This window comes from Hemicordylus capensis, chromosome 2 (genome assembly GCF_027244095.1).
Source record: "Hemicordylus capensis ecotype Gifberg chromosome 2, rHemCap1.1.pri, whole genome shotgun sequence".
NCBI lineage: Eukaryota > Metazoa > Chordata > Lepidosauria > Squamata > Cordylidae > Hemicordylus > Hemicordylus capensis.
The window spans coordinates 118,479,938-118,504,693 of NC_069658.1; the positions used below are offsets into that span (position 1 = coordinate 118,479,938).

A 24,756-nucleotide genomic window follows, 5' to 3' on the forward strand; every position below is an offset into this window, starting at 1 on the left:
CAACTCCACCAACCAGGCAGAAACACATTGGCGCGACGGCTGTTGTCCCTTGTTCCGTCTCCTGAACGCCAGGAACAAGTTATTAGACTTCCAAAATGGTTTTGTCCTCTTTAAATAATAGAGGATTGCCCTTCTGACATCCAAGGAATGCATTGCTCTCTCAAGCAGTGAAGATGGGTTTCTGAAAAACGTAAGACAATGTCACAGTTGACATGAAAATTCATTACAATCTTAGGCCAGAATTCCGGATCTAGGCACATCACCACTTTTTCTGGATGAATCTTCGTGTAAGGTGCATCTATACGAAGAGCAAGGAGTTCACACACCTGCTTCACTGAGGTGATGGCAACCAGAAAAAGCATTTTCAACGTCAACAGTCTCAACGTTGTAGTGGATAGGGGCACAAAAGGCTCCTGTGTCAAAGCAGATAACAACAGGGACAGACTCCATTTCTCCACTACTGGTCGAACAGGTGGGTATAAATTATTTATGCCTTTCATGAAGTCTTTAACTCATGGATGGGTAAACACTGTCTTACCATCCCATCCCTGGTGGTCGGATGAAATGGCAGCCATATGCACCTTGATAGAAACATTGGCTAAGCCTTGGGATTTCAGGGACGTGAGGTATAATAGAACCTCTCTTAACGTGGCATCCTTTGGTCTGAAGCCCTTGGTTTTTGCAAAATTTGCAAATCTCTTCCACTTAGCCTTGTAATTTTTCCGTGTAGATTCCTTTCTGTTGTTCAGTAGGATGTGCCTCGGAAGCCTATCTTCCATGCTGTCAGATTGAGGGTGGCAAGGTTTGGATGAAGGAGCATCACTTCGTCTTGGAATATTTGGTCCGCTCTCCGTGGCAGCCTCCTGTAATTGCCGCCCGCTAGACTCAGTAGCCTTGGGAACCACAACTGCCTGGGCCACCACGGGGCAATGACTATGGCCTTGGTCTCTTCCTGAAGCAACTTGGCCACCTCCCTGTTTAGTAGTGGATATAAGGTGGGAATAAATAAAAGACATTGTGAGTCCAGCGGTACTGGAAGGCATCTCCCTTGGAGTCATCTCCCAGTCCCAACCTTGAGCAATATTCTGTACATTTTTTGCTCTCGGTTTTTGCAAAAAGGTCCACTGTCGGGGTTGCCCAAGTCCGGAACAACACGGCCGTCAGTTGTGGGTGCAGCTGCCATTCATGTTGGTACAGGGACCCTGCCCTGCTCAATGCATCCGCCAGCACGCTTTCCTTGACCTTTATATGGATTGCCTGTAGATGTATCCCTCTTGCAATGCACCAGTTCCACACTTGCAGGTTCAGCCGACACAGAGAAACGGATACTGTGCCGCCCTGATTGTTTATGTATGCAATGGCTGTAGTATTGTCCATCTGCAATAGTATCGTGCTGTTGCGATCCATCTGATGGAATGTCTGTAGTGCCTTGAATGTAGCTAGAAGTTCCAGGAAATTTATATGGAAGAGCTTCTCTCGCTGATTCCATTGCCTGCTCCTTTCTTGGCTGCCTAAGTGGGCACCCCAGCCGTGTTGTGAGGCATCTGTGGTCAACGTTAAGGTTGGCACTTCCATTTGAAAAGGCATTCCGGTCAACAAGTTTGTGGATTTCATCCACCACTGTAGAGAAGCCAGGACCCATCTTGGTATCTGAAGCAATTTCCCTTGTGGGTCTGTATTCGGGCGGAATGATTGCAGGAACCATTCCTGTAGTATTTGCATCTGTAGCTTTGCATATCTCATCATTGTGGTACAGGATGCCATTAGGCCTAGTAGTACCTGAATGTTCCTGGCCTTCTGCTGTGGGGCCAGCTGAAACTGCCGCACCCAGCCACAAATGCGCAGGTACCTGTTCTCGGGTAGGAACGCCCTTTGAACGGACATGTCCAAAACTGCACCTATGTAAGGTAGGCGCTTGGCAAGAGTTAGGTGCGACTTCTTCCAGTTGATCTACCCCCAGTTGCTCCAGAAGCAACGTTATCGTCACAATGTGCAACTCTAGGTTCTCTCTTTTCCTTGCTGTCACAAGCCAATCATCTAGAAAGGGAAAAATAGAAATTCCTTGTAGTCTGAGATGCACAATGATGCACTTTGTAAATACTCTAGGGGCCATCACCAGCCCAAATGGCAAAACATTGTATTCATAAATTTGTGTGCCTAGGGTAAATCTCAAATATTTCCTGTGACTTGCCTGTATGCCAATGTGGAAATAGTCATCTTTTAAATCCAACGTTGCAATCCAACCCTCTTCATGAAGCAGAGGGAGGACTGCTTGCAACATTATCATACGGAATCTCCTCGCTTCCACATACTGGTTCAAATCCCTGAGGTCCATAATTGGCCGAATTCCACCATCCCTCTTGGTAATTTGAAAATACCTTGAATAGAATCCAGAAAGACATGATGACCAAGGCACAGGAGATATAGCCCTTTTCTCTAACAAGGACTTGACTTCCTCTCTGAGGGTTTCAGTCTCAGGGGTATATCAAATACCTGAGAAGTCTGGCAGAGTCTTGAATTCAATAGCATATCCCGTTTAGACTATGTGTAACACCCAACGGTCTGATGTTATGTTTCGCCATGCTAAGGCATGACTTGCCAGTTGGATGGAACTACTGGCTACACACAAGGTGATGTTGGGCCCTGCGGAGACTGATGGTAGGGTTTGAGGATGTAGGCTGAGTGCTACTCCCAAGTGGGTGACTTTTTAAAGTGCTTTCTGGTATCACAGGTGTTGTTTATTCTGCTGGCCAGACTTATTCTTTACTTGATGGTCAGCCCTGTTCTTTCCCATATAGGGCCTCTTATTGTAGCGATTCCAGGGCTTGCAGTAATCTCTGCGATCATTGCGCTGAAAATAGTTTTGTCGCTTATGTGGAGGCTGGTACCTGTTTGAATTGTACCTTTGCGTCTGGGCCATTAAGGTTCTTGCCGTCGACTTCAATTTCGTCCACTGCTCCATTGCATCATCAATGGATTCTGCAAAAAGGCCTTTGCCATCAAAGGCCAAGGACTCGATACGGTCATGCATGTCCTGTTGCAAGGACGTCGAGCGGAGCCAGGCATGTCTACACAATATAATTGCTGAAGTCAGTGTCCTTGACTCAGATTCTGCCAGGTGTTTTGCGTTGGCCAATTGCTGGTGTGCAGTTGTAGTGGTCTGTAAGAAGGTGGTTTCAAATCTTTGCTTGAACTCTTCAGGAGAGAGCGTAGCCCGATCATCATAAGAGTTTTCCCCATAAGCAGCATGTATACTTCGCCAAGCATGCCACATAATTAGTGATCTTAATGGAGAGACAAGCTGTTGAATACGTGCGCCTCCCAAGAACATCTAATTTCCGCCCCTCTTTGTCTGCTGGTGTAGTATGGCGTCTCCCAGTTTTTGCCGTGGAGATGCAATCTATTACCAGGGAGTTTGGGGCTGGATGTTTATGGAAATAGACATTGTCAGCTTCTTGGATTATATACAAAGTCTCTAATTTTTTGAATGTTGGGGTAGAAGTTTGTAATACGTCCCATGCTGATTGTGATGCATTTGTGATTACAGGCAGCATGGGGAGATATACTGGTTGTAGTCCCGGGTTCTTCTTCATGAAGTTGTAGACAGGGTCGTCTATGTCTGTGGATTTTGGTCGTAACTCTAGCCCTAGAAGTTCTGCCATTTCCATTAATTGCCGATGGTACATTTTCAACTGTTTATTCGGTGAAACCAACAAAGGAGGAGGGACCTCCAGTGGCAAGTCTGGCAAATTTGGTATGGACGGTTCCGAATCTCCTCTTGAGGAATCAGATTCATAGCTTTCCTCTTCAGACAAGTCATAGGCATTTGGAGATGCAATGGGAGGATGACCAACATAACTTGAGTTTCCTGAAGTTGCAGAGTCCTGCAGAGTAGACTTAGATCCCGGTAGCGCCGGGTGAGGTGTGCAGCCCGCCTGGACGGACACAGTTCTTGCTACAGGGTGCACGGTTGCTCGCACCGCCACTGTCCTTGCAGGGTGGTGTAGAGTCTGACTCACGGGAATGTTGTTCTGGCTGATTCCTTAGTGGTGTGACCTGAGTCACAGCATCACTGCGCTGGTGTCTATGAATCTGCCACTGTTTAAGCAAGGAATATTCCTCTTGTGACAGTGTACTAGTGGCTCGATCCCATCCATTGAGGGGTAGTAAGCCTGTAGTCTCAGGTGTCTTGGGAATATCTGGCAGACATCCTTCCTCTGCTGCTGAGTCCTCAACATCATCCTCAGGGTCGTCCTGATCCAGACCAGGTGGAGGAACCCCTGGAAAGTCGAAGTGGGAGGGGTGGTTTCCTCTGAGCATAGGAGATGGACCACTACAGGATCATCCACTAGGGTTACAGGGGCATCTTCAGCATTGTATGTTGGCTGTGTATCAAAAACAATCTCCTTGGTATCAAAAGCTGGATCTGTGTTAAAAACACTTTCACCTTGCTGAGGAATTACCTCAACTTCGAGTGTAATGACATTCTCATCTCGTTGGCTCAACACTGAGGCATGCTTTTTCGATGTCTAAGGGTGCTTCGATATCGAGGCGTGCTTCTTTGATGTCGAGGCATGTTCCTTTATTTTGGCTGTTTGATCCTTCAACTTCGAAATGTGCTTTCCCGAACGGCTTACTTTCATCTGTGTCTGGGCAGTTGGTATTGAGCTTGATAGCGCTGAAGACATTTGTGGCATCGGTGCCGAAGAAAGTGAAACTGCTTGATCTTGGAGGCGAGAGTCTTGCAATCTCGATGGGGAAGGCGTTGTGGCCACAGCATCCACATGGTGACGTTTCTTCCGCTTAGCTAGTGGTGCATCGCTCGATGCCAAATCCTTTCGGTGTTGAGGGCTAGAAGCACGGCTCGCTGGCTGCTTAAATTTCCTTTTCTCCGGGAGTTTAGACTGCAAGCGTTGAGCAGCTCCCGGAGCAGGCAGAGAATCCCCTGAGGGAGGGCGCAATGCATTTTCCATGAGGGCGACCTTCAGACACACCCACCTATTTTTTAATGTTTGTTTAGAGAAACCTGCACAGATGTTGCATGACGCAGCAGAATGCCCCTCTCCCAGGCAAAGGAGACAAAGCTGATGACCGTCAGTTGACGGGAGTTTGTTTCCGCAGCCTTGGCACTTACTAAAAGTGGTCTTTTCTTGGGTGCCGCTCTTAGATCTTGCACCTCCAACCGAGGTGGCGCTAGGCACTGACCCTTCGCTCAAGGTGATGGGGTAGAGGAGTACAGGGCAAGAAAACGCTGGGCATTATGATTACCGTTCCGCTTATCCGTTGCCGATTTTCCGTCTGGTTTTTCCCCCCTTCAGTTATATGCTTTACTTTTAAGGAGTTCCAAAAGAATGGTCAGTCAGTCCAAAGTTCAAAAACACGTAGTTCAAGAATATATTTCGCTGAGGAGCTTAGACTTTCCGAAGCATCTAAACGCCTAAGTGGTCAGATAGAAACTGAAGAGTGGGAAGCCTAACTGCCAATATAAGTACTGCAGGCTCATGCAGAGGGGGTTAAAGGCGCCTAGAGGAGCTAACGACTACTACTCGGAGCAGGTCTGCGCAGGTCTGTCGTAAGGAATCACTATCCAGATCTTGTTATTCCAGCCTCCAGGCATCCCTCACTGCAATGTGCAACATGCACGTTGCATTGGGGATTCCCCCCCTCAGACAGGCGCTCTATGTGCCCGTCCCTGTGACTCCTTGGGCTGCACACAGCTTGAGGAATCACACAATACCCAGTAGCTGGGTTAAAGGTGCGACAGCTCCCTTAACCTCGGCTAACAGCTGGGTTGATTAAGAGGGTTAGGCGAGCTGGGAGGAAAATGTTGGTTCTAGCTGACATAATAAGCCCATTGATTTTATCTTACATAGCTACAGAAGATATTTAGCAGAGTGTAACGGTTTGAGTTAGAAATCAAAAGCTCTCTCTCTATCTGCCATCCTGGCAGATGATGCAGCATGAACTTCAGGCCAGGAGCATAGCTTCTGCTAATTCCAAACTGAAGACCCTTAAGAAAAGACTAGATTGTACATTTAAGTATCAGCTGCCAACAAAACTGACACAATGACCTAACCTGATTTTGAAATTATTCTTACATTTAGGTTATAGAGCAGAGAAAGTCTAGGATCGAAGAAAGGTAAACCAATAGAGAAACAAGCACATTTGCCTCTTAGAAGTGAAGGCAGGTTGGATCACTCAGATACAAATTATATGTTAATTTCTACAATTCATCCTATTGCCTGCATAATTCTCCCTGACAAATAACAATAGTTAAAAACAAACTTACCCATCGCTCTCAGGAGGAGGACAAGGTGCTTTTACCAATTTCGGTCTTCCTCTGGGTTTTGGGACCTTTACTTCAGCAGCTAATTTAATAAAGAAATATTTTCATTAAATAAAGTTTCACTTTTTCTGTTAAAACATTTGATGAACAACTAACTCCTAGACAATTAAAAATGTTAACTGTAGTAATGTATATCCCTTATGCCCAATTTTAAGTGAAAATCAGTTTCTCTAGGTGAAAATAATCTCTATTTAAAACGTTATTTTAGAAAGACTACTTGTTGCAGTCTGGAATGTGGGAAACAAAGTATACTAATGCATTATGGAAAACCCAGTGTACTGGATTTTTCTAACAAGGATAGCCAGATTCAGTCATAAGAACAGCCCTGCTGGATCAGCCCTGCTGGATCAGCCCAAGGCCTATCTAATCCAGCATCCTGTTTCACACAGTGGAATATAAATATATTTCCTTGTGATGCAATTCTGTTTAAGAACTCACATCACATTATTTAAGAAAAGTGTGTTAGCATGTTTAATAGTCTAAGTGACAAAATTAAGTCCAAGATACAATGAAGTGTTCAAACAGAAGATAATAGTGTGTTTTGTTGAATGCTTGCTTACTATTTGGAACACCAGAACACCTCAGTGAGAAAACAAGCAAAACTCTGTGCACAAACATATCCACTTTGCAGCTCAGTCTAAGAGCCAAGCTACATGCTATGTTACATAGCTTGGCCCTTGCACACTTGGATTTTTATCCGTTAATAATCAGCCAATGAGGGGGTGGTGTGGAGTGTAATCAGGATATGGCAGGGGTGGAGAGAGGCTTTAACTTGTCTCTGTCACAGATCAGGCCCCCCTCTTTGAAGGAAGCTCCCATTCCATAGTATTCTCTCCCCTTGGCTGATATTCAACATCATCACCACTAGGTGATGCCAATGAACGCATTAAACACAAGGCTGAGGCTGTACTCCTAATTCATCACCTTGCTAATGAATTCTGTTAAAATTAGTAAGGTAAAGTGTGCTGTCAAGTCAGTGTCGACTACTGGCGTCCACAGAGCCATGTGGTTGTCTTTGGTAGAATACAGAGGGATTTACCATTGCCTCCTCCCACGCAATATGAGTTGGTGCCTTTCAGCATCTTCCTATATTGCTGCTACCTGATATAGGTATTTCCCATGGTCTGGGAAACATACCAGTGGAGAGTTGAACCGGCAACCTCATGCTTGCTAGGCAAATCATTTCCCGCTGTGCCATAGACTCAAGTAAGTTGTATGCAACTGAAGTATCCTGGTGAAACATTTTAGCACACACAGCACTGGTATTTTCATGTCAATGCAGCAGGGAATCTTTGCTTGCTTTCACAAAAATATAGCATATTCAAAAAATTAAGCATTTGAAATGACTCTGTAGCAATATTATGTTACACAACTGACTTGAGATTAGCATAATCATGAATGCAGTGGCGTATATTGCCTAATGATGTGTGTCAATGAGAATGAGCATATTCAGATTTTTGTGCTTCAGGTCAATTACTTTTAGTGTTTCTTTGCATTTGAAAGTGACCTCTTCCCTTTTCAAAGTACTTAAAATGTTTACAGTTGCTTTAACAGGGCACACAACAAAGACTAAGTCAATCATGCTACTTCTTATTCAACCATTATACTGATCAAGGAAAAAAGTTTAATTGAAAAAGCAGGGCTGATCCTAAATTTAATTTAAATCCTAAATTTAAAAGAAACGAAAAATGGGATAGGTTTGCATTTACAAGGAAGATATAGTTTTAATAATGCCTAATAGGAACAAACAGAATTACATTTTTCATAAATTGCTATCTATTACATCTTTGCATGTAGAATTAAATAATGCCTTCCTTACAAGCAAAGTAATTTTCTGGCTGCTGCACAATGGGGTCTTCATTTCCTTAACTTACAGGTCATATAGGTTTTAGATTTTTCAAGGTCTTACTGCATGTTTGTATCACTGCACATCAATGTACAGAGCTACTCCAAAGATACCAATGTTTACATATATTAAACTTGAGAATTTACTTACCTGTGTATTTGCCTAATTGTTTGCCCTAGTGGTCCAGGACTGAGGTGTTCTGCAATCTCTCCACTAGGAGGCTGATTTTTTAAAAAAAGAAATACTTGGCAAGATGTAGGCTAGGAGGAATTTCCCACTTCTTTTGAGGGCCAGTGTCTGTTGACATAGCAATAAGAGGACAAAAGCTCCCTAATTATAGGTGGCCCTCCCTTCTGGTAAGGAGAGAAGAGAAGGAGAAAATGATTACCAAACAGGTGGGTGCTGGACCACTGTCAGGCAAAGAGGTAAGAAGGAGAACTGACAGGTAATAAAATTCTCCATTCTCCCCACTTGCTGCCCTGCAGTGATCCAGAACTCTGGAGAATATCTTAGCAGTGCCTCCTATGTTCAGGAGAGGAGAGCTGTCTGGGTTCAGCTGAACAGCCTAAAGCCCCCTTACCAAAGGCTACTTCAGCTTAGTCTTTTACACTGAAGTTTCAAAGCTGACTTGCATAACAAGAATAACTGGAGAGTCAAGGTTGTCTACCCCTGCCCTGAAGGAATGGGGGGGGGGGATGTCTTCAGGTAGGGGTTTATCCAAAGCTCTATATGCCTCTGCAAAGCATTCCTTGAACCACTGGAGAGGGAGGTTTTGGAGGCAGCCTGTTCCCTACCCTTGTCCACATAGTTAAGAGTTAACTAATAGAGATGATGACAGTCAGAAGAACTGGGGTCTTTTGAGATAGATGTTGGAAGGGTCCTGAGAACCAAACTGGTGCCATTCCCTCTCTTTGGCGTGGGAGTGATTAGGGCAGAAAGATGGGAATGCTAGCTTCTGTTCACAGGGGACATGCAAGTTGCTTTTGGGAACAAGGAGGGGGCAGTCACAAGCACTACTTTGTGGAACATACAGAGTGCCAGGTTGGCCAATAAAGCCTCCAGCTCAGATACTTGTGGGCAGAGAAGGTAGCTACAAGAAAGTAATTTTGAAGGAGATGGAGAAAAAGGATATATCTTTAAAGAGTTCAAAGGGCCCACTAGGGCCCATTGTATGCCATTTAAATGTCACATGGGAAAACTGTTGACCACCTGAGGGGGCAGACTTGGAGGCTGCCCTAAGGAAATGGTTAACTAGAGGGTGTACACCTAATAGAGTATCCCTGCAAACTGTCAGAATGGAACCTACAGCAACTGTCTGTCTGCAGATTGTATCAACTTAAGGTTTAGATCTAGTCAATCCTGTAGGAGTTCCAGCATGGACAGGTCAGAAACCTCTGAAAAGGGAGGGCTCTGTTCTGGCAATAGTAATCATGTCCAGGTTCCCTTACACCGCAGATACAACAGAAGGGTCACTCCAAGTTCTCTCAGGCCTGCCCTTTCAACTTCAAGGCATGAAGCTGTAGAAGCTCCAGCTTTGGGTAATGGAAGCAGCCCTGAATAAGCAAATCAGATTGAGGGAAGGGGGAGGTCAGGGGTAGCTGAATGAGCATCCAATGTCTACAAACTAGAAATGCAGAGGCCTCTTGGAACAATGAGTATGACATCTGCATGCTTCTGCTGGATCTTCACTAGCATCCTGATGAGAATGGGAAAGGGAGGAAATGTGTAGAGTAGATTCTGAGGCATGAATGTACTAGAGTGCCAGACCTGTGTGGGGCTTCCCTGGGTCAGGTGAAGAGCCTTTTCTTTGGATTTTGCAGTGAGGCTATCCCAGTTGAGTCCAAAGCACTCCTTAATTGTCTTAAATGTCTTAATGGAGGCATCATTTCCAAGACTCAAGAGCCAATCTGTTTAACTAGTCAACTCAATCACTGCCTTCCCCTTTAACATGTAGGGCTTGAGGGAGGAGATGTTCTGTTCTGCCAATTCAAACAGGTGGTCTGCCTTCCTGTAAAGGCCTTTAGATTTGAAACCTTCCTGCTGTTGAGGTAGCAGAGGGCTAATGTACATCGTTATGTATCCAAGTAACTAATTTTGTGTCACCTCAGGTAATATTTAGGAACTGACACTAATGAGTTGGACTACCCTGAGCTTAAGCAAATTGATTCTAAATTCTGCCTCATGGAAAGACTAAACCTAGAGGTGATACCAAGTTCTGCCTCATGGGAAGACTAAACCTAAGCCTAGAAACAATAATGGGATGAATGATGGAAAACAAGTTGAGGTCGAATCCAAAAAAGACAGGTACTGTCTGTAGGAGGTTTAGATCTGCCTGTTCTGGATGGGGTTACACTTCCCCTGAAAGATCAGGTATGTAGTCTGGGAGTGTTCCTGGATCCCAAACTCTCCCTGGTTTCTCAGGTTGAGGCAGTGGCCAGGAATGGTTTTTATCAGCTTCGGCTGATATGCCAGATATGTCAATTTCTGGAGGTAAATGACCTTAAAACAGTGGTGGTAACATATGCAGGTAACCAATAGGCTTGACTACTGTAATACAATCTACATGGGGCTGCCTTTGTACGTAACCTAATGAACTTCATTAGCTTTGGCTATTCTAAGATACTGTTACCTGTTTCTGAAGAAGTGTTTTTGTAACAGGATTACATCGGATAATATTTTGCCCCTGAAGAAGGTTTTGGAAGACATGTGTTGGGCTGAAATAAACCTGTTTACAGCAACATGGGACTTCTGTCTCTTCATTTTCATCTATTACCTATAAAGCCCTTAATGGCTTGGGTCCAGGGTATTTAAGAGAGCACCTTCTCTGTCATGAACCCCATAACCTATTAAGATCATCTGGAGAGGTCTGGTTATGGTTTCCGCTGGCAACTTGAGACCATGGCTTTTTGGTGGCTGCCTCAAGGCTCTGGAATACACTCCCCATTGAAATAAGAGCATCTCCTTCTCTGTCTGCTTTTAGGAAGAACCTCAAGATCTACCTGTTTTCCAAGGCTTTTAACTGAAATTTAATTTTTAATGTTTTTATTTACTGAGAGTGTTTTTATCTGTTTTCTGAATTTATAACTATTTTATATTCTTTTTATATTATGTTTTAACTTGTACACTGCCTGGAGATTTCTATATCAGGCAGTATAGAAATACGATAAATCAACCAACCAACCACCTGTGCTGTCTCTATATATAGCCCAAATAGGCTGGCATTGGTGGCAATTATGATCTTGGGTGGTTCAGAAAGCACCACCCCTGTGAAGCATCAGCTGTTCAACCACCAAGCCATGGATGTCCCAACATATCAATATTTGGACTCAGCAATTTTTCCTGACAGTGGAGTTCCTGAAATGGGTGGATAGCTGCCTGAAGCGGCCGTTCGCCAGAGGGCTAGGTTCATGTAGGAGACATGCTTAAGAGTAAGTCCTCTTGACACAAGTGGGCTGATTGGTTGCTAAGGATTAGGCAGATGAACAGAGGAAGCACTCTCTCTCCAATGGGACTGTTGCCTGGGCTGCATCTGTGATTACTCTCAGGTACTGTATCTGGCCTCTGGGAAGAAGATTGCTCTTGTACCAATTGATAACAAAGCTGTGATCTTGTAGGGAGGCTAATGCTTGTTCTGTGTGTGTGTCCGCTTTCTCCCTACTACGACGATAACAACAAATATTTATATACCACTTTTTCAACAAAAGTTCTCAAAGCAGTTTACACATAATGTGTCCTGATGAGAATATCATCCAGTTATGAATGATCTTGAATGACCTTCATTTTGAGGTCTGCAATAACCACAACCTGGACCTTGGCACAGTGGTAAGCTCAAATGGCAGAGAACAGTATCGGTAATGTAGACTCCTGTGGGTAAAGTGAAGGAACGTGAGATTCCTGGATCAGATGCCAATGTATAGATGCACACCTTTAAGACAGAGAAGTATCAGTAATGCACCTGGAACATTCCAGAGTTGAGGCCAGCAACTCATCTTGAACTGGTGTAACTGGTTTATTCCTCTGAAGTTCAAAATGGCTTTTGTCACACCATTCTTCTTGAAGACAAGGAAGAGAAAGAAGTAAATTCCCCTTTCAAGAAGTGAAAAAGGTTCAATTGTTGCTACATCAATCATCCTCTGGATTGTACTTCCCACAGCATCACTGAGTGGGGAGATATGAAAGGGGCTGCACTGCAGAGATAATCTACATCAGGTAAGTCTTGACAGTGCAAGTTTTTAAGCTAGATGAGGGTAGCCCTGGAAGCCAGGGATATGGTGGCTCAACTTGCCCACTACAGTAGTGCACTCCATAACCTCCAGGGAGCTAGGCTCCACTCTCCAGTCAATCTGGTCCTCAGGCAAGGCCTCACTGTTGGCAGAAGGCAGAAATCGTTTGCTTAGGTAGCTGCTGGCTCATCTGTAGTTGGAAAAATTAACTCCTTGCAACTGGAGTCAAAAGTGTAAACCTTATCCCTTTCAGACTAACATGAACACATACCACACCACTAAGAGCAGTAGAACCTTCCTCTGGGACTTGGGTCCAGAGGTTAAAATTTGTACTTTGTTGCAATTGTGTCTGCCTTGCATGCCTCATCCTGGATATGTAGTGCATACCCAGTCTTGGACCACTCAATTGAGCAACTTGTAGAGGAGATTTAGGAATAATAAAAACAGCAACAAGCACCTAGCATTTGAGTTTTCTCCTCTGTCTGATGGCCTGAATAGATCACTGGATTATTGAGGAAACTGTGTCTTCACTCCTGGAGGGAAACTAGCGTCTCCTGTGTTGTGTTGTGTTGTCTGCTCAGACTTTGTCACCTCTAGTCATGTAAGAGAGAACAGAGGGAAATCTCTCTGTAGTGTATCTGTGGTTATGAGCATACAGACTCTTTGACCACCTCTCAATGGTGCTTGAAGAGTCAGAAGATACAGTTGTTGCAGTTTCTACCTGTACCTGTGATTAGTCTATAATAATCTGGGGCACAACAGCGTTCTGTAGCCATGAGGACAGTGCATTCGCTCCTAGCATCCTGAATAGCAGGCTTCATGGGTTAACTAGTGACTATGGCTCTGCTGGGCTGCCACTGACTCTTCATTGTTTGGAAGGCAGTGGGGTTGTCAAGCTATGCCTGCTAGCAGTGGAGGAAGAACTGGGCGCTGGACTGCCTCTTTCTAACAACTGCGCTGTACACGTGGGAGGCAGGGCTGAAGTGCCACAAGGAACTGGGAATCTTCCTGTTAAGGCTGCGTAGATGCAAAAAACCAGGTTGCTTATCTGTAACAATTGATCTGGTAGTGATCCTCTGTAATCCATAAGAATGGGTACTGCGCCTGTTCAGGGATCTCGCAGTCGAGTGCTCTAGCTCCACTCAGCGTCCAAACTCTGCCCCCACATGCTCAGCATGGAAGTATAAAAGGCAGGCTGGATGCGCTTCATTGGTTCCTGGATGACAGCCGTGAGACGATCATCCTCACCATGATGAGCAGAAGAAAACAGTTGAGTTCCAAAATAAAAAAGGTTTGAAGGCTACTGCAGCGGGGATGGTCGGGAGGGTCTTATAGATTACAAAGGATCACTACCAGATCAATAGTTACAGATAAGCAACCTGTTTATCTGGATCGTGATCCACTGTAACCCATAAGAATGGGTGTTTAGCCAGCTGCTTGACATGGAGGGTGCAGTAGCTTCTACAACACCCTTTTCGACACACTTCTCCCGAAGTTAGCCTCCGCTGCAGAGTGAAGGTCAATAGTGTGATGCTTCATAAAAGGCAGCTCTGTAGACCAGATGGCCGGCTTGCAAATGTCATTAAAAGAAATTCCAGACAGGTGGGCCGCTGAAGCCACATAGGCCCTAGTGGAATGAGCCTAGATGTATTTCGGGGGCTTGACCTTCTGAAGTTTATAAGCTAACAATATCAGTTCTACTAGCCAATGAGACAGGCTTTGCCTAGAGACAGTGTCCCTTCAATTTCCCTTTCCAGGAAACAAACAAGCGTTTTGAAAGCCTGAATGGTTTAGTACCAAATAGTATAAAAGAGACTTTCTAACATTTGCATAGTCTTTTCTAGAGGTGTAGAAGGAGCCCTGAAAGGTGGGTAGAAAAATATCCTGGTTTAAATGAAAGTCTGAGACAACTTTCAGGAGAAACCCATGGTCCATACGCATGACCACCTTATCTGTGTAGAATTTATTGTAAGGAACATCTATCCTGAGTGCAGTTAGTTCACTCACTCTGTGTGTTGTGGTGATGGCCACTAGAAAGGCAGTCTTTAGGGTCACCACGTTTAGTGATGCTGAGGCCAAAGATTCAAAGGGCTCTAGAGTAAAGGCTGAAATGACAAGAGATATGCTTCACTGGGAGACAGGTTGTCTAAAAAGTGGATATAGGTTATTCAGGCCTTTTAAGTTCTTGCAGCTTGGGTGTGTGAAGAGACTCCTACATCCCAGCCTGGGTGCCTTGAGGATAAGACAGCCGGTTGTACCTAGATAGAGACATTCATCAGGGTGGAAGGCTTCAGAGAAGTCAAGTAGAGCAGTACCTGTTGGATGGTAAAAATTTTAGGCTTTAATCCCTTGTTAGTGGCATAAATTCTGACGCGTCTCCACTTGCTTGTGCAGTTGGGCCTAGTAGAACATTTGTGTTTGTTTAGTAAGATCTTATTCAGCAGCTGATTCTCCAGGCTGTAAGGCACAGAGTGAACATGTCTGGGTGGAGCACTAGACTGTGGTCCCGAGACAAGAGATTAGGTAGTAGGGGTAGCCATCGGTACCTGTAGCAAGACAGTTTGAGTACCGACAGAAACTAAATTTGGTGGAGCCACCAAGGTGTTATCATTATGCCCTACACAGGTTACAGCAATAGTCTGGCTACTACTCTGCCAATTAACAGCTGTGGAGAAAACATGTACAGACCTCCTCGGTCCAGTCTAGCTGAAAAGCGTTGCCCAGAGAGAAAGGGCCATGACCTGCTCTGGAGCAAAATGTTTTGCACTTCGCATTCTGTGCTGAAGCAAAGGGGTCGACTGTGGGGTGGCCCCAAGTTGTGAACAGTGGTCACAGGTCCTGGTCGTGGATCTCCCATTCGTGTTGATGTTGTTGAGGGAAAGACCAGCTGATGTCATTTGAAAGCACATTGTCTGTCCCTTTTATGTGGATGGCAATGAGATGTATCTGTTGACAGGTACACCAGGGCCATAGCTGGAGGCTGAGGGCACATAGTGACCTCGAGACCATACTACCCTGTTGATTTATGTAGGCGATGGCCGTAGTGTTGTCGAGCTATAGTTGGACCACTTGGCCTTTCAACAAGGGTAGGAAGGCCTTCATTCTGAATAATACAGCTAGGAGTTCTAAGAAACTGATATGTGATTTCCTTTGGTGTAGGGTCCAATGACCTTGCACCATGTGGGTGTTGCACTGTGCTCCCCATCTGGTCAGGGAGGCATCTGTTGTGGCCCAGATTTTTGGCACAGATAATTGGAAGGGTATCCCCTGTAATATGTGGTGTTGATTTGGCCACCAGGTCAGAGAACATAGGATCTGAAAAGGTATCACGAGCAGACGGTTCTGTCTACATTGGGCTTGAAGACTGATAGAAACCACAACTGTAGTTTCCACATCTTCATTCTCGTGAATGGAACTGTTGACTTGCAAGACGCAATGAGCCCCAACAGTCTTTGGATGCGATGGGCTGTTGTTCTGTCTGAGCTTGGAATTCCAGGACCAACTCTGTGATGGTTTCGTAGCAGTCCCTTGGCAGATAAGCTAGTTTTGTTTGTGTCCAAAACTGCACTGATGTAAGCTACACATGTGGACAAATGCATTGGTACCCCTCCACGAAAAAAGAACCCACAATTGACTCTGAAATAACTTGAAACTGACAAAAGTAATTGGCACTCATCAGTTTATTCCACATTTAACAAAAATCAGACTTTGCTTTAGCGCAACATGCAAGGTGGACTCTCACTCCGCTGACTTGGTTTGTAAGTTCATCGGGGATGCCATCCCACTACTCACATGTGTCTTTGTTCTCTTTCTAGGTGGTGAGGACTCACTCTCTTCATCCGTAGATGACAGGTGTTTATGCCTCTTGTGGCAATGTCGCCTTTTCTTGATAGTTTCAGACTTTTAAAATTCACTACCGACCCGTCTTCGGGGTCTGAAAAGGGTCTTTCAGTCAACAAGAACCTCGCTATTGTAGGTCTTGGTGTCGATGGGCTGGACGCCGATCCAAGGCAAATAGCTCCATGGTCTAGACGCAATGGTGGTCTAATAGAAACTGAAAGAGATGCGCCCCAATTGCCTGAGATAATGAAAGCACAGACCACGTGTGCGGCAGTTGGGGGCAGCACGAAGAGGTAGTGAATCTATCCGCGAGGTCCTTGCGCAGGCACAGAACCCATTCCTTATGAATGCAATGGATCACAATCCAGATCGTAAATTTTTCCTGAAGTAGGACAATAGGTGAGATATTTGCAAGCGATACAGCAGTCATAGTAAGCACTTTTTGTTGCAGCATCGGGGTATCTCTAGCTTCCCAAGGTGCAGACTGGCAAAGTGCTAGGAGAACTGGTGGCCAAAGCAAAAGCAGTGGACACTCCTCCTTTCTGTGTTTTCGAAAGCTTGTAATGCAGATAATCATAAGGGAGTCCAGGCAAACAGGTGCCCATAGACCTGCCGGACAATGAAGCAACTGGTGCAGGAGAGCTATGAGAGAAAACAAACTGGTGCCATGATGAAGTTGGTGGGGCAGCACCTAGTAACTGACTTGCTGAGAGAGCCTTTGGACGTACAAGGGATTCCACCCCCTGTGGGGTGGTTAGTGAGATACACACCACATCCTGATCGTTTGTTTGCTTGGCTGGTGTACCCGATAAGAACCCTTTAAATGTGGTGGTAAGGGTGTGCTGTTGCTGGAGTTGAGGATCAAGAGCAAGGTATATGCCGTAGATGGGTCCAGTCCCCCTTCTGCACCATCAGGTTCAGTTTCAAGATTGAAGACTGACATCGAAGAAGTCACTACCAGATCAGCTTTGGGGAGGCAGCCGCAACCATAGCTGTTGGTGTCACGAGTCTTGGTAAATCAGCTGGGTACCGAATGGGCAAAACCACCGGAGAAATCAATGCTGGACAGGGCAGTGCAGGTATCCTCCTCCACAGGCGTTGAGGGCCTGACTGTAGGAGGTCTCAATACCGACGCACTTGGTGTTGAAGACCTAGAAGTTGGAGCAGACTTCGATAACAGGGGAGCCAACTGGAGTCCAGATGGGGATGGTGTCAAATTCGAAAGCCCATTTTGATGTTTGTACTTCTTCGAAGCCAGAGCCATTCTGTCCTCCATGTGAGATGCGTGCCTCTTCCAATCTCATCTCGGAGAGGAGCCATGCAGAGGCTTGATCACCAGGGTTGGGGTTTTAGACTGTTTCAGTTGTCCAGACCCCGAAGACGAGTGCTCCAATGATGAGCACATTCACTGTCAAAGTGGTTTCAGTTGTTGGTGTCGACAGATTCAGGGCACTGCTGTACAGCGTATCGTGCAACCTGAGGGCCCAGTTTTGTATAATTTGTTTCAAAAAAGACATGCATATCTTGCATGCTGAAGTACTATTTTGCTCCTCAAGGCAGATCAAACAGGAATTGTGCCTATCGTGGGAAGGCAACTTGGCCCCACACTCTCCACAACGTTTAAAAGACTTTTTCTCCATTTTTGAAGCCATGTACATTTCACGTCTTAGTCCACAAATCGGAGATAACACGCCAAAATAGTCCATTTACCGTAGGACAGTCAAAACAGTCCGTCTGCCAAAAACCACACAGATAATTCAAAGAGTGGTCGGAAAAAACAGTCTGGGTCAGAGGAGGGAAAACCATATATTTCTATTTTCTTTACAGGAACTCATGAGGAACCAGTTCAACAAGGAGCAACCAGAGGTGTGATCACTACGGCAGTTGAAAAGAAACTCACAAAGCATGTCCAGCCCACCTTTTATACTTCCACGCTGAGCACGTGAGGGAGAAGTGGACGCCGAGAGGAGCTAATACACTCGGCCGTGAGGTCCCTGCGCAGGCGCAATACCCATTCTTATGGGTTACAATGGATCACGATCCAGATCCCATGTAGTGTGACTACAACAAAGATCAAGCCTAAAGTCTGAAAATGGAGTCCCCCGTGCACCTGGGGTCATCTGCTGGCAAGGCATGTGCTCCACATAGCAGAGACAGGGTCTCATCCTCTTTTTACTACCCCAACACAGCCCCTCATCTGGGAGGTGGGAAAGAGAGCGAGAAGCATCACAGCCTTCTTGTGCTCGACATGGTTACAGGCCAGATCCAGGAAGTGGAGAGCAGCATGGTTGGCACTACAGCCACCCAACCTTTGGGAGTGAGAAGCAAAGAGAATCCCAACTTTTAATGGCTTCCAATCCACATCCCCAGTGAGCTGGGCTACGTGGTGGTGGGACATCTCCATATAGAGTGATCCACACTCATAATTGCCCAGTCCGATCTCCTGAAGGTCCACGGAACATGAGGCCAGCCTATGGCAGCAACTGTAGCATGTTGGAGCCCCAACATGACAGTGCCCAGTCATCAGCTTTACCACCCTCAATAAGCTCATGTGAAGCCACTGTCTCAATAAGGCAATGTAGAGCCATCAGTTCTTGCTCCCAACATGGTGGCACCTGTCCACATGGACCCCGGGTCCAGGGGCCTAACATGGTAATATCTGCCCATGTGGTTCCCCAGAATCAAGTCACCACCCTGGATGCCCCAACAGAACCTTCTTAATGTGACAAGAAATTACCTTTGGGGACAGCATTGGGCACATAAGCAAGAGGTTCACAGACGTGTGACTGAGGTTCTGTGGACTTTAGCCAAGAGATAACATCTGCAGATGTCCTCTAGCTGATGGCTTCCATAAGGCCAACAATTCTGGTCAGGTGTTCTGCACCTCCCTTCCCCCATGCCAACTTCAGCACTACAGGAAGAAAATCCCAGTCCAATATTGGTCCTCTCCTTCCCTGCACCAGAAGCCTCCTCCACCCGATCTCTCCAGGCTTTGCAGTAGACTGGGGGGGGGGGGGAGATATGCTCGTATTTGTCATTCACTGCTCCTCATCCTGGGGGTCCAGAAAACCAAGTCATGTACCTGGTTGAGAACTTAAAGTTGGACTCTGGGCACACATACTCTCACAGTGATGTTCATGGAAGTCTGAATGGGAACTTGCCAAGGGTAGAAATAAACCCTAGGGCTAGCTCAATCCCCTTCAAAAAAACAGGTTGCCTACCTGTAACTGATGATCTGGTAGAGATCCGTCGATATCCATAAGAATGGGTTCTGCGCCTGCGCAGGAGCCAAGCGGTAGCCATGCCTGAGCTAGTCGAAGCGCCCAAGCCATGCCCCCACGCTTCAGTGTGCTATTTAAGGCGTGGCTGAGGCGCGAAGTCCCTCAGTTCTTGGACGACCGCCATGGAGGACGATAATCTATCAGGTAAGTTCATCCATGAGGTATATTAGAGCCCAAGTGAACAGAAGGAGGCCGCACACCTGTACGCACATAGAGGCAGCACTACTGCAGAGGGGAGGGAGGGCGGGTCTTATGGATATTGACTGATCTCTACCAGATCATCAGTTACAGGTAGGCAACTTGTTTATCTGGTTCAAGACCCGCTGATGCCCATAAGAACGGGTGTTTAGTAAGCTCCATTAGGAGGAGGGAGCAGTAGTAGCTAATGCAATACCTGTTTCAAAACACTTCTCCCAAAGGTAGCCTCTGCAGCAGAGCGTACATCTATGGCAAAGTGTTTTACAAACGGGGTTTCTGAGGATCCAGCGGCTACTTTGCAGATGTCCTCAAATGCTACCCCAGAACGATGTGCAGTGGAAGAAGCGTGAGCCCTGGTAGAGTGGGCTTTAATAGCTTCCAGTGGAGACTTGTGATGTAGATTATAGGCAAACAGAATGAGTTCCAACAACCATCTAGACCAGAGTTTCTCAACGTGTGGGTCCCCAGATGTTATTGGACTTCAACTCCCATAATCCCCAGCCCCAGTGGCCTTTGGTTGGGAATTATGGGAGTTGAAGTCCAATTACATCTGGGGACCCACACGTTGAGAATCCCTGATCTAGACAATCTTTGCCGCGAGATTGGGGAACCTTTAGTTGGACCTTTATAGGATACAAAAAGTCGGGTAGACAGTCTGAGCTCCTTAGTGCGGTCCATGTAGTACAGGAGGGCATGGCGTACATCCATGGCATGTAGTGAAAGCTCAAGAGCAGAAGTAGGATTCCTGAAGAAGGTTGGTAAGATGATTTCCTGGTTTAGGTGGAAATTAGACACAATTTTGGGTTAAAATGAGGGGTCCAGACGCATGCAGACTTTATCTGGATAAAATATTGTATAAGGGGAATCAACCCTGAGGGCTATGAGTTCACTTACACGTCTAGCAGTGGAAATGGCAATCAAGAAGGCTGTCTTCCAAGAAATCAACCTTAGTAAAGAGGTGGCCATGGGTTCGAAGGCAGCCCGGGTTAATGATGACAGGACTAATGACAGGCTCCATGGTTCCACTGGCGGCTTGACTGAAGCGTAAACACGCGAAAGGCCTTTCAGAAAGGCTTTGCTCAACGGGCGTGAAAATAATGTACACCCATCGCTCCCCGGGTGGTATGAAGATAGGGCAGCTAAATGGACCTTTAGAGACACGTTAGCTAGACCCTCAGATTTCAAAGTAGTGAGGTATTGCAAAATCTCACGGATGGAAGCTTTTTTAGGTAGGAATCCTTTGGTACGTGCATAGGCTTTAAACCAGCACCATTTCCTTGGGTAGTTTCAGCGTGTGGATTCCTTCGATTGAGCAGGAAATGGTTTAACAAACTATCTGCCATACGGTCAGGTGGAGGGTTTGGACATCTGGATTTAGAATGCGACCCCCATCTTCAGTGATTAGATCTTGTCGGCGAGGCAGGTGTTTGTAGCAGTTCCTTGCCAGTCTGCGTACCTGTGGAAAGCAGGATTGCCTTGGCCACCATGGTGTCCCTAGGATGCAGTTGGTTGGCTTGGACAATTAGTGGGAATTAATTGGTAGAGGTGGAAACATGTAAGGAGTCTCCAGAGACCAATCTAGCTGGAACGCATCCCTTAGAGATAGAGGGTCATGGCCCGCTCTCGAGCAGAAGCAGCTGCATTTCGTGTTCACGGAGCAAGCAAAGAGGTCTATGGTTGGTCTCATCCATAGGTTGAAAAAGGGAGAGACAACTTCTGACTGAAGTTCCCACTCATGCTGATGGTCCTGCAGGAAGACCCGACTGAGGTCATCTGCCAAGGTTTTGTCCAGACCCTTGATGTGTACGGCTATCGGATATATTTGGTGTTGAATGAACCAGTGCCATAACTGTACACTGAGGGCGCACAGGCTGCAGGATACCGTGCCCCCTTGGCAATTGATATAGGCCTGCACTGTTGTGCTGCCGAGATGAATCTGGACAATTTTGCCCTGAAGGATAGGCAGGAAGGCTAGCAGTGCCTGGAAAATGGCCAAATGTTCCAGGAAATTTATGTGCAAACGGGCCTGCTGTGTGGACCACTTCCCCTGGATTTTGTGGTTGTTGCAATGGGCTCCCCAGCCTTGAAGGGAGGCATCTGTAGCCATCCAGATCATAGGTGACGGAGCCTGAAAAGGGACCCCACTGAGCAGGTTCCTGCACCGAGTCCACCAGGTAATAATAATAATAATAATAATAATAATAATAATAATAATAATAATAATTCGATTTCTATACCGCCCTTCCAAAAATGGCTCAGGGTGGTTTACAAAGAGAAATAATAAATAAGATGGCTCCCTGTCCCCAAAGGGCTCACATTCTAAAAAGAAACATAAGACACACACCAGCAACAGTCACTGGAAGTACTGTGCTGGGGGTGGATAGGGCCAGTTACTCTCCCCCTGCTAAATAAAGAGAATCACCACGGTAAAAGGTGCCTCTTTGCCCAGTTAGCAGGGGTAGCGACTGAAGTACCTGAGGTGGGAGCAATAAACGTTTCATCTGACTGTCCTTGATGGGATGGAATACAGACAGGAACCAGAGCTGGAGTTTTCGCATTTTTAGACGTGCAAAGCCCCTGGTGGTGCAGTGGTAAAAAAAACAACAACTGCCGCCCTGTAACCAGAAGGTTACAAGTTCGATCCTGACCAGGGGCTCAAGGTTGACTCAGCCTTCCATCCTTCTGAGGTCGGTAAAATGAGTACCCAGAATGTTGGGGGCAATATGCTAAAAATCATTGTAAACCGCTTAGAGAGCTCCGGCTATAAAGCGGTATATAAATGTAAGTGCTATTGCTATTGCTATTGCTAAAGTGGATTACTGTGTTGCAAGACGCCATCAGGCCCAGCAGACATTGAACTGTGCGGGCCAGTTGGACGAGTTGCAGCTGAAAAAGAAATACAAGGTCTCGGATGTTGAGAAATCTGTCTACTGGCAGGAACGCCCTCTGTTGCACGGTATCCAAAGTCGCCCCTATGTATGAGGTTATGGGGACCGGTTCCAGATATGATTTCTTCCAATTTATTTCAATACCCAGGTCCTGAAGTAGGCCCACCACATAGCAGATGTGCGAAAGTAACTCGCTTCTGTCTTGTGCGGTCAGAAGCCAGTCGTCCAAAAAAGGATAGATTGAGACACCCCTGGTCCACAGGTGTGCAATCACTACCTCCATACATTTTGTAAAAACCCTCGGGGTGGTGGATAGTCCGAAGGGCAATACATTGTATTTAAACACTTGATTTCAGACGGGGAAACGTAAGTATTTGCGATGACAAGGCCTTATGTTGATATGGAAATAGGTGTCCTTTAGATCCAGCGTTGTAAGCCACTTCTCTCCCTGGAGCAGTGGAAGAATCTGTTGCAATGCCATCATATGGAATTTCTTGACGCTGATGAACTTGTTCAGGCGGCGGAGATCCATAATGGGCGGAATGCACCTGTCCCGTCTGGGAACTTGAAAATACCTGGAATAGAAACCGTCCCGCCTGTCTGCCCATGACACCGGGGCAATAACCCCTTTCTCCAATAGTACCCTCACCTCTTGTCACAGTGCGTCTGAAGGAGGAGTGAGTCTCATTCCCGAGAACCATGACAGGGATCTGAATTCGATTGCATAACCAGTGGTTATAATCTTCAGGACTCAGCGATCTGATGTTATGTGGTGCCATGCGGGGGCATGGCTTGCCAGCCTGATGGTCGGCTGGGACGGTCGGATGGAATGAAGCGTTGTTGGGACCCCCGCTGGCGGGAAAGGGGAGGTGAGAAGTGTCGATGGGCGATCTTGAATCTCAAAGACGCTTCTGAGTGTCTTGCAATTTAGTACGCTAGGACTGATTGGCCTTTGCCTTCTGGTGGAAAGGACGACGCTGATAGGTAGTGTAGGGCCTCCTGAAGTCCTGCCGATTTTGATTTCGGTAAGACGGGCGGAACTTATTATAATCAGAGTGGAATCTAGAGGCAGTTGATGAAGTAGATGCCTGGGCGGTAAAAGTCTTGGCAGTAAATTTAGACTTTTTTAGTTGTTCTATGGTTGAGTCAGTTTTCTCACTAAAAAGGCCAGTGCCATCAAAGGGTGACCCTTCTATCTTATCTCGCATATCATGCTGTAGGCCCGTAGATGTCAACCAGGCATGCCTCCTCAAAGTAATTGCTGCTGTCATAGTGTGGGATTCACTTTCCGCCAGGTGTTTGGCAATACTGAGTTGTCTGCGCGTTAGGTTCCCTGAATTCTCAAGGCTGATGGAATTTGGCCTTAAAGTCCTCAAAATGTAAGGAGTCAGGTCTTTCTCAAGAAGTTCCCATAAGCCATGGGCATACTTACAGGTGAAACTCGGAAAATTAGAATATCGTGCAAAAGTCCATTAATTTCAGTAATGCAAATTAAAAGGTGAAACTGATATATGAGACAGACGCATTACATGCAAAGCGAGATAAGTCAAGCCTTAATTTGTTATAATTATGATGATCACAGCGTACAGCTCATGAAAACCCCAAATCCACAATCTCAGAAAATTAGAATATTACATGGAACCAAGAAGACAAGGATTGAAGAATAGAACAATATCGGACCTCTGAAAAGTATACAGTGTACTGTGCTTGATTGGCCAGCAAACTCGCCTGACCTGACCCCATAGAGAATCTATGGGGCATTGCCAAGAGAAGGATGAGAGACATGAGACCAAACAATGCAGAATTGCTGAAGGCCGCTAATGAAGCATCCTGGTCTTCCATAATACCTCATCAGTGCCACAGGCTGATAGCATCCATGCCACGCCGCATTGAGGCAGTAATTGCTGCAAAAGGGGCCCAAACCAAGTACTGAATACATATGCATGCTTATACTTTTCAGAGGTCCGATATTGTTCTATTCTTCAATCCTTGTCTTCTTGGTTCCATGTAATATTCTAATTTTCTGAGATTGTGGATTTGGGGTTTTCATGAGCTGTACGCCATGATCATCACAATTATAACAAATTAAAGGCTTGACTTATCTCGTTTTGCATGTAATGCGTCTGTCTCATGT

The 24,756-nt window shown here is 45.9% G+C and overlaps 1 protein-coding gene across 4 annotated transcripts in view; it reads right to left on the minus strand.

The window, feature by feature from the left end:
* Positions 1 to 24,756, minus strand: part of PSIP1 (PC4 and SRSF1 interacting protein 1) — a 109,279-nt gene that overhangs the window by 40,911 nt on the left and 43,612 nt on the right. For all 4 annotated transcript variants that reach the window (XM_053295685.1, XM_053295686.1, XM_053295684.1 and 1 more), the window contains exon 9: positions 6,290 to 6,368. In XM_053295685.1, the coding sequence (XP_053151660.1) occupies positions 6,290 to 6,368 (79 nt within the window). The remainder of the gene's footprint in view (positions 1 to 6,289; positions 6,369 to 24,756) is intronic.